The 14,843-nt window shown below is 46.2% G+C and overlaps 1 protein-coding gene across 2 annotated transcripts in view; it reads left to right on the forward strand.

Moving 5' to 3' along the window:
• The window catches only part of VSTM4 (V-set and transmembrane domain containing 4), a 79,903-nt gene that overhangs the window by 21,172 nt on the left and 43,888 nt on the right, over nucleotides 1-14,843 (forward strand). For both annotated transcript variants that reach the window (XM_039481329.1, XM_039481328.1), the window contains exons 4-5: nucleotides 941-1,048; nucleotides 8,526-8,559. In XM_039481329.1, coding sequence (XP_039337263.1) covers nucleotides 941-1,048; nucleotides 8,526-8,559 — 142 coding nt within the window. The remainder of the gene's footprint in view (nucleotides 1-940; nucleotides 1,049-8,525; nucleotides 8,560-14,843) is intronic.

The following is a 14,843-nucleotide window of genomic DNA, read 5'->3' on the forward strand; positions in this document are numbered from 1 at the left end:
CAACCCAACCTTTTTCAGTGCATGCCAGTCCAGATTAAGTGGCAGGTTTTGCAAATGTTCACAGCTATTCTGTATGGGTTTGCTCAGTTGCTGCTATATTTGACAATGTACAAAGGTTCCACTTGGGAGCTTTTGTGACATTCTTTAAAACACAGTTTACAAAATATACTACTGTCCTGGGCAGAAGGAGTGCAGGCTGGTGAGTAGAAAAGAGGACGACCAGTCAGGATTCTGTTCCCACCTCTGCCACTTCCTACAAGTCACTTGAACACTCCGTGACTCAGTTTCCCCTCTGTAAAACTGAGGTAAAACTGGCCTGCTTCACTGCTGTATTGAAGGCACTTACTGTGTAAAGCATCCTTCAATGAAGTGGGCTGTGTACGTTGTTATATGAAAGGCAGGAACAGGAAGAAGCATGAGGCCCTATTTTAGAAGGCAGGAGTTTTCAAAAGTGCTCCATGATGACCAAAATCTGTGATGGTCAAATTCTCACTGACTTCAATGGGAGCAGAATTAGGCCAACGCTGGGTACTTTTGAGACCCCCAGCCTACTTGTCTTGCTCAATTTAAAGGTCGGGGGTAAGATTGTCAAAGACATGTAGGTGCCTAAATACTATAGATTTTCAATTTAGGTGCCTATGTGACTTAGGCTTGTCTTGAAGAGGAAATGAAAGGTATGGGAATGAAGTGGGATGAACTCTGCTGTCTCGCTCAAGAACAAAATGAATGGAGGAGAGTGGTTGGCACCTTATGCTCCACAGGGAGTGAATAAGAAGAAGAAGAAGAAGAATGTGACTTAGAAACTTCTGAAAATGTTACCCTAAATTCTTTGGGGCAGGACCTGTCTATTTCTGTCTTGCACAGAGCTGATCCTTTTTCCTGTGTTGAAAAGTTAATCATATCAAGAGCCAGGCTGAGTAATTCTCCGCTTGCCTTTCAGACCTGTACGTATATGCAGTGTTTGTGTGCTCCATCGGCATCATCAGTGTCCTCCTTTTTACCCTTGTCATTCTCTGCCAGTCACTGCTGAACAAGAAAAGATCCAGAGGTGAGTGACAGACAAGTGTCAGCGCATTGGCGGGGGGGATTGGATTGTCGAAGAGAACAACAAAAATATGAGAAGGCAGCAGATGATGCAGAGAGAGGAGACAAAAAATATCAGCTTCCCTTGAAGTTACAAATAAAGTCCGCCCGCTTCAAAGGTGGAAAAAAAAATCCAATTTATTTTCTGCCAAAATTTTGAACAAATTTGTACTGGCATTTTTCAGGGAATAATTTTGATTTAAAAAAATCAGAGAAAGAAAAGCCATTTTCATTTTGCTTGGCACTGAAATTTGCTTCACTTTGGTTTTCAGAACAAAATGAATGTTTGGTAAACCATTTTTTTTGTTTTGATTTTTTCATCAACCCCCCCTGAATTTTGTTGAATCAGACTTTTTGCAAAATATTTTGACTTAAAATGAAGTGTGTGTGGGGGGGGAGATGGGGGAGCAGTTTAACTAAAAATGTGACCAGCGCTAGTTAACATCTAGTTAAGAAAACCTTTGTTTGAAGAGATGTGTGCAGAGGGTATGTCCCAGGGGAAAGGGGAGGAAAAAAAAAAAAGACTTGCCCTAAGTCTGTAAATTGTGTAGATAGGGCTATAGTGCCTACTTGTTCAGAGAAAGCAGGCCAGTTTCTAGCCCCACTCACTTGGTGGCAGTGGGCAGCGGCTATCTCCCCTTGTTTTCCCATTTATTACCTCAGACGTCTACTTCCATACTCTTAAAAATAGGAGACGTCACCAACGTTAATATTACTGCCACCACCACCAAAGGATCACTCTGTTCTGAAGGCTGTTTTGTATCAGCAAGTGTGAGGAAGAAGTGATCTTTCAAGACATAGGCTAAAACTTTTGTAATTCACTTAAAACAAAAAGAAATATAAAATACTCTATACGGAAGTACAATTGCGGCCTCTCATAGATCAGAGTGTGCTGAATCATAGAAATATAAAGGTGGAAGGGACTTCAAGCAGTCGTTTAGTCTATTTCCTCGCAGACATAATGCTACTGATTATATCTTCTAGGAGGGGGCTTTAAAACATTTACTAAATTTGCTATTAAGGAGTTCCTTCAGCAGTTGCTATTGACTTTAACATGTGCTTGGATAAAACCCACTGACTTAAGTGAGCAGGTCGGTGAGCCGCACCTCTGAGGATTTGCCATATCAGATGACACATTTGTTCCTTCGAGTTCTGTATCCTGCCCCTGGTACAATTGCATTAGTATTAGCATTAGCAGAGTCAAAATGTTCTGACTTTTGAAGGACTATATTTGTCAAAAATTCAAATAATGGTAGAAAAGAAACCTTGAAAAATGCTGGCAATTTTTCATTGACCAGCTCTAGAGCTGGTTGAGGTTTTCAAATTTTGAAAAAAAAAGTTTAAATCTCACTGAAATTTGAAAAAAACCAACAGTTAAATTGACAAATTCCCACAAAATATTAACTTTTTTTATCAGCTGTGCTTAGAAATAGGGCTGGGTGAATAATGGATTTTTGATTCATTGGCAGTTTGGGGAAAAAACATTGAAAAAAGGTTTGTTTTTGATTCAACCCAAAACTATTTAAAAAAAATTCAGCAAATCAAAAAGTGGAAAAAATGTGGAGCTAGGCTGAACAAAATGTTTACTTGCCTTTTTTTTGGGGGGGGGTGCCCAGATCTGCTTAGAGGCATTGTTCTAAGCAGGGACTTTGTGGTTGTTATGTTCGTGTTTGAAGTGCAGATGTTACTTGAAAAGTGAAATGACTTGGCATTTAGTGAGAAGCTTGAACCCGCCCAAACCCTGGTAATGTTGAGATCTGGTTCTGGACTCTGTCTTCTACTTATTCTCTCTCAGTGGGATCCATGTCAGATTTACTGCAAGTCAAAGGAGGAGTTTTCCAGTTGCCAGCCTTGCAAACTACCCAGCTGTGAAATACCTCTCACATCATCCCCATTAAGAGACAGAGGCATCCTGAAATGGGAATTTTGGCCTGGTCTACACTGGGGAGGTGGATCGATCTAAGATACGCAACTTCAGCTATGAGAATAGCATAGCTGAAGTCGACGTATCTTAGATCGACTTAGATTGATTTACTTTGCATCCTCACAACGCAGGATTGACGGCCGCCGCTCCTCTGTCAACTCCTCTTCCGCCTCTCGCCCTGGTGGAGTTCCGGAGTCGACAGGAAGCACGTTCGGGATCGATTGTATCGCGTCTCATCTAGACGCGATACATCGATCCCCGATAGATCAATCACTACCTGCCGATCTGGCAGGTAGTGTAGACATACCCTTTGCTAGTGATTTTCTCTGTGGTGCATCAGGCAGAAGAGAATCCATCTTGTTATCTTGTGTTGGCTCTTGAGGACTAATGTGTTTGTGTCAGTAAGGAAGGCCCTCATGACTCTAAGGATACATCCATACTACCCGCCCAGATCGGCGGGTAGCAATCGACTTCTCGGAGTTCGATATATCGCGTCTCATCTAGACGCGATATATCGAACTCCGAACGCGCTCCCGTCGACTCCGGAACTCCACCACCGCGAACGGCGGTGGCAGAGTCGACGGGGGAGCCGCGGACGTCGATCCCGCGCCGTGAGGACGGGTAAGTAGTTCGAACTAAGGTAGTTCGACTTCAGCTACGCTATTCGCGTAGCTGAAGTTGCGTACCTTAGTTCGACCCCCCCCAGTGTAGACCAGGCCTAAGATACACACAGAAGAGACCTTTCAGGGAAAAGAGGGATAATTTATACAGGTAATCTTGTCTGACCATAAGCACATTTCAAGCCAGTGCTGCCTTTTACAAGTAGATCACCTACCCAAATTGCTTTGCTTCTGATGGATAGTTTCACAGAGTTTGAGGCCTGAATGGACCATTAAATCAACTAGTTGGATCCCTCTATATCACAGGCCATTACATTTCACTCAGCTACTCCTGTGCTGAGCCCAAAGATCCTACTCCAACCAAAGCATTTCAGTCCTCAGAAGACTAAACCGTGTGCCACAGGCAGAGACCAGGAGAGAGAACAAGGTGCCACCAGTACCAAATCGATCAGGGTTCATAGGAATAGCAACCAAGAGGAACATGCAGTACTTTTCCTACCACTTCAGAGTGTGGAAGAATCTCTGTGCCAAGACAGCAATAAAACACTAACTGTTAAATGTTTTTAACAATGAGTCACACAGATAAGCCACAAGCACTGGGGCCATGGGGCTAACCACACTGATTTATTCTAGCTGATCTTCAAGAACATGAGGCCAGATTTTGCTCCCATTTGTGTTTATTGACACTGATATAACTGAATGAGCAGCCTCAAGAAAAGCCCTCTCTTGAGCTAGAGCTAATGCGGGTTGGGTGCTGGCCCATGTAATTCCGTGTGTGTGTGTGTGTGTGTGAGAGAGAGAGAGAGAGATAAGCCTTTCCTAGGCTGCTCTAGAATGAAATGAATGGCAGGCTGAATTCAACTTTTATTTAAATCTTGACCATCATCCAGCAAGAAGTGCCAGCATTATGATTCTGTGTTGGATGGATGAAGCTTAGCCGGGAGAGAGGCTCAGTATGCTACATTTTGATCACTGGCAATACTGTTAGGGCAAGTGTCTGCTCAGACCAGCACCCCATGAACGTGCATTCTCCTGAGTCCACATTGTGGAGTCACTTTTGGCTTTGCCTCTAGCCCGGGGCAGCACACAGCTGTGCTAGCCCTAGAGCAGAGCAGGAACCAGCCTGCCTCTGAGGATCACAGCTTGGTCCCTTGCTTGGTGGGGATATAGTCTGCACCACCACTATGCCCAGCCAGCTTAATCCCCCTGGTGTGCTGGCTCAGCTGAGGTGTGAGGCAGGGTGGAGCCCGACCACTCCCTGCCCACCTGCAGAGGAGCTGGAGTAGCAATGCCATGGAAGCTCCTTTCCCTAATCACGATGTGACACAGGTAGCAAGTACAGGGGAGTGAGGGGCTCCTTATGTCCCCTGTATGGGGATGTACCACAGGTTGCGGGGGAGGGATAGCTCAGTGGTTTGAGCATTGGCCTGCTAAACCCAGGGTTGTGAGTTCAATCCTTGAGGGGGCCACTTAGGGATCTGGGGAAAAAATTGGTCCTGCTAGTGAAGGCAGGGGCTGGACTAGATGACCTTTCAAGGTCCCTTCCAGTTCTAGGAGATTGGTATATCTCCAATTATTACCTTAGGTCACATTCTGGCCCCTTCCCATTGAATCTCAAATCTGCCTTTTCTCATTCAACAGCTTCCCTCTCCCTTTGATATTCACATGCGGAACACGCCACCAATAGCTATCTTTAATTGGCTTCCCCAGGTCCCCCTATAACACCCGGTGATACGATCTGCGTACCTTCTCTGGGTCCTTGAGCTCCACAGCTAAGCTTCCCCTTCTGGGACAGGCTTCTTCACAATGGGCCCTTCCAGCCAAATCATGCAGCCCACCCATCTTCCAGCTGGGAACAAACAGAAAGGCTAACAAAACAGTCATGCAGTAATATCATACTGGGTCTTCAGCTGGGCTTCAGGCTCAATAGTCCTGCCACCCCACATCTCAGGATTGTCACACCTCTTTCCTCTGGGATCTTGTAGGGAGTCCCAGGCCCTCCCTTCCTCTACTGTGGGTCCCAGTCCAAGGACCCGATAGCAACAAAGAAGATCCAAGTGCTCTGGCTCCTTGCTTCACCTCCCTGGACTACTGCCTACCTTGGCCTGTCTCACAGCTTTCCCTGTAACCCTTTCCTGGTCAGTCAGTCTATCTCCTAAGCCCACCATGGGTGGTCCAGCCCGTGCCAGATTCTCTGTCTTTCCCCCAGCCCCTTAGCTGATTACCTACTAGCTTCTTGCAGGCCTTTTATACCTAACTTTGGAGAGCCCTTCCTTGCTCCTGTCATCACTCAGGACTCAGCTGACCCCCATGCTTCTTCTTATATGAGCCTCACACCCAGGCTACCATGTCATGATCACCTGACCCAAGCCCAAGTCTGTCACCTGGCAGGTGGCTAAATAGCCAAAGGTGAGGCTGAACCCAAGTCCCTTAAAGGTCCAGTTCACCTTATGACAATGAGCAACTCATATAATGATGTACAGGAGATGAAACAGTAGAAGCTCTTGTCTGTGGTGTCAGTGTGGAAAAACCTGACCAGAGTTGTGGTTAGCCTCAGGGCACTAATGTGAAAACGAGTAAGACTGGAGCTAATTCATCACAGGTTTAACTCACTGAATTCAGTGGAGTTGTGTCCCATCATGCAGAGTAGCAACTTGTGCAGTTCGAAAGCCCTGTGTGTCTTTGGTAAAGACTGAAGCCCACTCTCTACTCACAGGACAAGTCACAACGGTTTAGACTTCTCCAGTTAGCCCCCTGATATGAAGGTCTGAATGATCTCCTCTAGGCCACTAAACTCTCATCTAGAGCTGGTCAAAATTTTTCCTCAAAACTGTTTTTTGAGTGACTGCTTTCCTCAAAAAATTTCAACATTTCATCAAAAATCTGAATACCTGAGAGCCATAACATTTTTGGTTTTCAACCAAAACCCAAAATATTTTGGCCAAAAACTGAAATATTTAATTCAAAATGCTGCCAGAATGTCTTCCTTGTAGTTGTAGTTTTGATGCCTTATGCTCCCATTCTTCTCAATTGGCTGGGTTATCATACCAGACTACATCTCCCATGAGGCAGCATAGCCAGGGACTCCTATGAGGCACCCCACCCCTCACCAAAGGAGAGGAAAGTAATGCCTCATGGAAGATGTAGTCAGTCAAAGAGCCTGGCCCATACAGGAGAATGGGGGCATAAAACACTCAAACTACAACTCCCATGAGGCACTGCAGAGCCATTTTGAACCACAATATTTTGGGTATTGGGTGAAATATTTCAGTTTTTGATATTTTGTTGAAAAGTCAAACATTTTGTGTGGGGAAAAAATCTGTTTTCCAACCAGTTCTACTTATATCATATCAGCTACCAAACAGCTGCCAAGCAGTAACAACTTTTGATGACCACAGACCTAAACTAGATTAGACTTGGGGACCTAACTGTAGTTTAGCATGACCAATCCCTTGAATCATCAGCTTTCTTTTTAGTGCTAAAATGCAGTCCTTCAGGACAGGTAACCATTTCCCCCCCAAATGGGTGAAGCATTGTGGGGCCTAAAATAAACAAAGATATGCCCACACACCCTGATCAGAGATGTGAGCTAGATTGGGCCCCAGTCTTACGCAGCCATTCAGGGGATCCGGGGGGAATATGCCACATAAGACCAGACATCCTGGCTCAGGACATGGGGAGGAGAATGGGGGCTGTATGCCCAACCTTCCCCCCTGCAAATGGGCAAGTCAGACCCCCACATGCCAGCCAGCAGAGCTTGCTCCACAAAGGGTGTCTATGAGGAATATCTCCTCAGTTCCTTCTGGAAAGTAGGAGTGCACCACTGGCTCAGGACTGAAAGAGGGATCGGATCACAAGGACACCCAGAGTTAGAATAGTTAATGCTAAAAAAATTGTTTTGTAAGCGACATAACGCCTCATGCTTCAGGGCCAAAGTCAGTCTGATGATACCTTTCCGGGTGGCAAATCATCCCACATCTGCTACTGCGGGGTTCTTACACCAGCCTCTGCAGCTGGTGCTGAGCACTGACAGGGACAGGATACTGGACTTTGGTGCTGATCCCATCTGGCAATGCCTCTGTGTCTAAAGCAGGGGTAGGCAACCTATGGCACGGGTGCCAAAGGCAGCACGCAAGCTGATTTTCAGTGGCACTCACGCTGCCCAGGTCCTGGCCACCAGTCCAGGGAGCTCTTCATTTTAATTTAAGTTTAAATGAAGCTTTTTAAACATTTTAAAAGCGTTATTTACTTTACATACAACAATAGTTTAGTTATATATTATAGACTTATAGAAAGAGACCTTCTAAAAACGTTAGACTGTATTACTGGCACGCGAAACCTTAAATTAGAGTGAATAAATGAAGATTCGGCACACCACTTCTGAAAGTTTGCCGACCCCTGGTCTAAAGCCACGACCTAGCTGTATGTACATCAGCTCCTGTGGGCAAACGGTTTATTTTTTATTTCAGGCTTTCAGAAAGATACATTTTTAAAAATGAAGTTTGGGGACAGAATGCAGAACTGAAGCACCACAAGACAATCAAAAACTTTTAAGTCCAATGCTCAGCCTTTAGTGGCTGTCCTTAGCCTGCTCTCCCTTGGCTAAGCTGACCACTGGAATTTAAACGGCCCTGCACTTCTGCAGCAGCTTCCTAGCTTCGTTTGTAAGGCTACTGGGAAAGAAGGTAGCAATCTCCTTCAAGTTAGAATATGTTCTGATTTGCAGCATGATGCATGGTTATAGCTAGCAACTTTCCGGTGGTAAAAAGTTGGCATCTATACAGTTCTAGGAGTGGCTATGCTAGGACCTATCTGCTGTGTCTCTTTGTAGTGTATAAATCCTGGATATGTGAAGCCACATTTCTTTATTTATTGCTGTTGTTTTTTTTCTTTAACAGTGAAGCATTATCTGGTGAAAAGTCCCCAGAACAGGTATGAGAATGCACTTCCATTTATTATAAGCTGTTGTACCAATCTTCTTTTATTTTCACTAGGGGAGCCAAAGAAGAGACGTAAAATTTCAGAAAGTGCCTAAGCAAAAGTCAGTGGGACGTAGGCTCCTAAATCTCTTAAGTGCTTTTGAAAATCATACCCAATGTCTTTTGCATGGGATGTGTGTAAAGCACCCAGCATTCTGTTGTGCACTGTATAAATAATAAATAATGGTGGTGAAGATGATGATGATGATGTGACTACTTCCATCCTCAGACATATATTGGATGAAATCCAGCTCTGGATTTCACACATCTCAAAGATCAGCTGTTCTCATCTCTAGCACAGAATGCACGGCAAAGGAACACAAACATAGTTGCCTCCTGCCGTTGACTCCTTCAGCAAGATCCCATTGATCAAATTAGACTTTACTGAAAGCAGAAACTTAGCCCAGCGGCAATCAAAGACACATAGGCCAAAGGCCTGTAGTGTTACTATGGACAGCTTAGAAAAGTCCATCATAGTCTGGTATGGTTATAAGTCAGTGAATCATGGAGACAGACAGAGTGGTAGAAACTGGACATGCTTAGATTAAAAGAACTCTGCAGGGGTCTGCAAGTCGCCTGGAAAGGTCATGGGATGACATGACAATGAGCGGAATGCTTATTGAAGTGGGAGGGAATGTTTATAGCTGAACTCACTGAAATGTGTTTTGATTGGCTAATGCTAATGGACGAGGTCGCTGCCTCTTTTGGGACATTGTTTATTTGAGAGTCACTGACTGACTGAGAAAAGGGAACAATGGAGGTAGGTGGACTGGAAGGGGTGAGCCCGTGTTGAAGCTGGGTAAAGCCAGTGTGGCTATGCTGGGGGTGAACACGATCCCTCAACTCTCAATTGCAGGAGGATGTCCTTTAGGAGATGGAACAGAGACTGCATCCTGATATTCCTGTTTCTGTCTGCCGCAAGTACGCACCTATGCCTAGGGCCACAGGCATGAACCTCCAAAACAAATTCTCAGGGGCTGGGTCTCCCAATCAGAGAGCAATATAAGCTTATCCCAGGGTGGGCTCTCATTGCTGATGGTCAGCCGGCGTGCCACCAGATGGTAGTGCCACCAGCTAGCCATGGTATTGCCTTCCTGTACACTAGAGGACAACACTACCATGTATTTCCTCCCCCTTAAGAAAGCACTCAATCACCAGTGCATAAAGACTCTGAGCTATTCCAGCAGAAGGGCTGCTTGGCATGTGCACAGTTCCATGCTAGACATCAGAAGGGAGAGGGAAGGCATGAAATGCATGCTGGTGTGACCAGACCATCGGTCCTTGCTGGGATTTGAACCATCAACCTTGCTGGAGTGAAAGCTGGAAAAATCTGTATGGCCTCTGTGGCACCAAACTTGATGTGTTTGTGTGCAGCAGTTGGTTTGTTAACAGTTTAACAACATGTAACAGTCAGCACTGAATTTAAAAAAGGAGAGCTGGGAACTTACGAATCCTCCCCTTGGCAGAACAGGGCCAGGACTTGTGTGCAGATAACTTTACTGATCCTGTAAATATTTGTACTGTTGTTCCCACTGCAGGGTTCCTAACACCGGGGAGCAGCCCTTGCAATCACGACATTCCTATTCCCGTTTACTTTTACCCTCTACAGCAACTGTGACTTTTAGCATTAGACATGGTGGGATTTTCAGGAGTTATTTAGGAGCACAAGTCCCACTGATTTGTGCCCCTAAGTTTCTGAAAATCCCATCCTGAGACCTACTTGCAACCTCAGATGGGAGTTATAGTGGCGATATTCCATTAGCTTAAGTGGAGTTACTCTTGATTTTGCAGCTTTGTAGGGTCATAGATTGGGGGGGGTGAGGATTCAAAGTGCGTAAGTGACTTAGGAACCTAAGACTCAGTGGCTTCTAAGTCACTTAAAGTTATTTGGCACCTAAATGCCTTTACAAATCTGGCTCTGTCAGACTAAGATGGAACCTTTTCTGATCATCTAGTCTGAGCTCCGGCATAGCACAGGCCAGCGATTTTTATTAATGATTCGTGCCTACAGCTTAATAAGTTGTGGTTGAGCTAGAGCAGCTCTCTGAGAAGGATATCCCATCTTTATTTAAAGACTCCTAAGACTGGAGAGAATCCACTAGGTCCCTTGGTAAGCTGCTGTGGTGGTTAATTACTTTGCACAGCTGTGAGGGCAGAATTCCAGTTTTCAGATCGTATTAATTACTGATTCCCAACTCTTGAGTTTCCTGAGATATAAATAATACTGGAAGTAAAGTAAAAACAAAAAATGACAATATGTCATATGACCAGCCAGGCCCAGAAGTGGATGCTTCATATTAGTGCAAAGAAAGCAGAGGTTTGCAGCTTTCCAGTGACATAAAAGCATTTGTTTCTAGCCCTTGTAGTCTGAACGATATTGGACCTCAAATCTATCACTAGTCCCTCAGTCTAGTAGTGCTTTTTGGCTCTGGTCCTGGACTAAGTATAGCATATCCCAGATCCTGCCAGTGTAATGTTCAAACCCCTCTAATGGGATAATTATTGCATTCATGCATAGCAACCTACCCTACATTGAGCCCTAAGTGAATTCACAATAAAGCAATTGATAGTTCAAGAAGAGTCAATGCAGCCCAAGGCTTTGATGTTACTCTTTGAATGACCTCTGTTCTGTGACCCTCCCAGTCACTGCAACTGCAGCATGGATTCAGAAGAGACAGCTCAGCAGTTCCATCTTTCCCTTCACTGATGATTGCTGCTCGTTTCTGTTTTGAAACTAGCAGCTCAGATGAAGCAGGAAGGGGAAAAAATGAAAATAGATCAGTGGAGAACACAAGGAAAGGAGAAAATTAAACCACTTGAAACAACCCACGAGTTCGGAGAAACAAAAATAAGAGTATGGTAATTAGATACAAAGCCTTGGTAAGTCATGGAGTCTGCCATCCCGCCAGTGCCTGGTGTAGCAGAGATAATATTGTAAAAACCAAATAGCAAACACATATAACTGCGGGGGAGGGGGGGAATGGAATCACAGCAAACAAAAACTGTGGGAGGAAACAGGATTAAAATCAGCAAGTAGCAGCATTTTTAGTGTGAGGCCCTGATCTGGCAAACACTTATGCATATACCCAACTTTAAGCATGTGACTATTCCCATTGACTCCGGTGTTTAAATGTTTGCCACATCTGGGCCTTAGTTAACATATAACATGCAAGTAATTTTTATTTTCCACCCTATAATCAAGATAATTTCTCTCCTGGAACATGATCATGAGTCCCACAGAATCTAGCCTATCCATCCAGGAGAGACTGATTGAAAAATACTTGCTAATAAAGTGCCTCAATTCAGCTTGACACTTGAACACAAATCTAGGGGTGTGAGAATCCATCGAACCAAACCCCTGAACCAGTTTACATGAGACTCTTGCAAATCCTAACTATTTCATTGTGCATAGCTGAGATCCTGGTTAGAGATAGATCCAACTCTCCACCCAGCCTTTGGGACAATTCAGATTTGAACCAAAATCCAGGTCCCTGTTGCACAGACAGGGCTGTCAAAGGGACTTCTATGGCCCTGATTATTGTCGTAGATGAGCACCTGACCTCAGAGTCTTTAATGTGTGTATCTGCAGGGTAGGACAGTGCCAGGGCTGGCTTTATGATCTGCAGGGCCCGATTAGAATACTTGGTGGTGGGGCGTCCGCTCCGGGTTTTCCACGGCACCGAAGGACCCCCCGCTGCTGAAATGCCGCCGAAGACCCCCGAAGCGGGGCTCCCTTAGGCGCGGGCTCAGGGCCCTCTTCGATGCAGGGCCCGATTCCGGGGAATCGGGTAAATCGGCTTAAAGCTGGCCCTGGACAGTGCTATGAGCCCCATTGTACGGATGGGGAAGTGTGGCATAAAGAGATTAAGGCCCAGATCCTCAGAAAAGGTGTTTAGACTCTGTGACAAAGTTCCTCCTCTACCTTGGTGGGTCCTGCGCTTATCTGGCAGATTTGCTCACCTGAGTGATCTTCCCCACAGCCTGGGTCAACTTCTCCTGTGTCTGATCAGGAGTTGGGAGGTTTGGGGGGAACCTGGGCCCGCCCTCTACTCCGGGTTCCAGCCCAGGGCCCTGTGGATTGCAGCTGTCTATAGTGCCTCCTGTAGCAGCTGCATGACAGCTACAACTCCCTGGGCTACTTCCCCATGGCCTCCTCCAAACACCTTCTTTATCCTCACCACAGGACCTTCCTCCTGGTGTCTGATAATGCTTGTACTCCTTAGTCCTCCAGCAGCACACCCTCTCACTCTCAGCTCCTTGTGCCTCTTGCTCCCAGCTCCTCACGCGCACTTCCTCTCCTCTGGCTCCCCCCAGCCTGACTGCAGTGAGCTCCTTTTTAAACCCAGGTGCCCTGATTAGCCTGTCTTGATTGGCTGCAGGTGTTCTAATCAGCCTGTCTGCCTTAATTGGTTCTAGCAGGTTCCTGATTACTTTAGTGCAGCCCCTGCTCTGGTCACTCAGGGAACAGAAAACTACTCAGCCAGTGACCGGTATATTTGCCCTCTACCAGACTGCTGTACCCCACTGGCCTGGGTCTGTCACATATCCCTCCCCCCTGCTCAACACCAAGGGGTTGGGCAGCTTGGGATGCCAGACAGTGCACACGTGACAAGCCATCAGCATTGCTGTGACGGCTCCCTACTCTGTGTTGCACACAGAACTGGAAAGATTGGAGGGATAAGAACCACCTGGTCACCCTTGTGTTCTTCTCCTTGTTCCGCTGCATCCATTGAAGAGGGGCATGGTCGGTCACGAGGACAAATCTGCGCCCAAGCAAGTAGTAGCGCAATGCTTCCATGGCCCATTTTACGGCGAGGCACTCTCTCTCCACCACTGCATATTTTTATTCCCTCGGAAGGAGTTTCCTACTAAGGTAGAGAATTGGGTGTTCCTCCTCCCCGACCATCTGTGATAGAACGGCCCCCAACCCTACTTCCAATGCATCTGTCTGGAGGATAAATTCCTTGGTGAAATCAGGGGCTGTTAGTACAGGGTTACTGCAGAGGGCAGTCCGTAGGTCTGTGAATGCTTCCTCTGCTGCGTCAGACCATCTCACCAGATCAGGTCCACGGGCTTTCACTAGGTCTGTCAGGGGGCTTGCCCTTGTGGCAAAGTGGGGGATAAATCGTCAGTAATACCCCACTACACCTAGGAATGCCCGGACTTGTTTCTTGCGACATGGTTGGGGCCAATTTTGGATGGCCTCCAACTTGTTCACTTGGGGTTTTACCAGACCTTTTCCCACAATGTAGCCAAGATATTTGGCCTCTGTAAACCCTACAGTGCACTTGGCAGGGTTTGCTGTAAGGCCAGCTCGCCTGAAGGTATCAAGGACTGCCTCCACCTTCTCTAGGTGGGTTTCCCAGTCTGGGGTATGAACGACCACATCATCCAAGTAGGCAGCAGCATAACTGTTATACGGGCGTAATAGCTTGTCCATGAGGCGCTGGAAAGTAGCTGGGGCCCCATGTAGTCCAAAAGGGAGGACAGTATATTGAAAAAGACCCTCTGGTGTAGAGACCGCAGTCTTTTCCTTTGCGTCTTCCGCAAGGGGAATCTGCCAGTACCCCTTTGTCAAGTCTAGGGTAGTCAAGTACCGGGCATTACCCAGACGGTCCACTAGCTCATCTATGCGAGGTATGGGGTATGCAACAAACTGGGATACTTCGTTTAGTCGCTGGAAGTCGTTGCAAAACCTTGTGGTGCCATCAGGTTTGGGCACCAGCACGATTGGGCTGGACCACTGACTGTGAGTTTCTTCAATGATCCCCAACTCCAGCATTTTTTTTACTTCTGCTTTTATTTCCTCCCTTTTGGCCGCTGGCACCCAATAGGGCCTCATTGTTATTCTGGCCCCAGTGTTCATGACGATGTGGTGATATGTCTCGGTTGTTCGACCCAGTTTTGTCGAGAACACATCTTGGTTCCGGAAGATCATCTCAGACACCTCATTCTTCTGGTCTGGTGTTAAATTGGGAGACACTCTCACCTGTTTGGAAGGTTTGTTTTCCTGGGTTAGGTCTTTTTGGACAGTTATGCATGCCTCTTGTGCATGCCAGGGTTTCAGAAGGCTGATGTGATAAATCTGTTCTTGTTTTCGGCATCCTGGCTGTCGCACCTTGTAGGTTACATTCCCCACGGGTTCAACCACCTCATAGGGCCCCTGCCATTGGGCCAGAAGCTTGCTTTCTGCCGTGGGTACCAACACCATCACCTGATCCCCTGGTTGGAACTGTC

Source organism: Mauremys reevesii, linkage group 7 (genome assembly GCF_016161935.1).
Source record: "Mauremys reevesii isolate NIE-2019 linkage group 7, ASM1616193v1, whole genome shotgun sequence".
NCBI lineage: Eukaryota > Metazoa > Chordata > Testudines > Geoemydidae > Mauremys > Mauremys reevesii.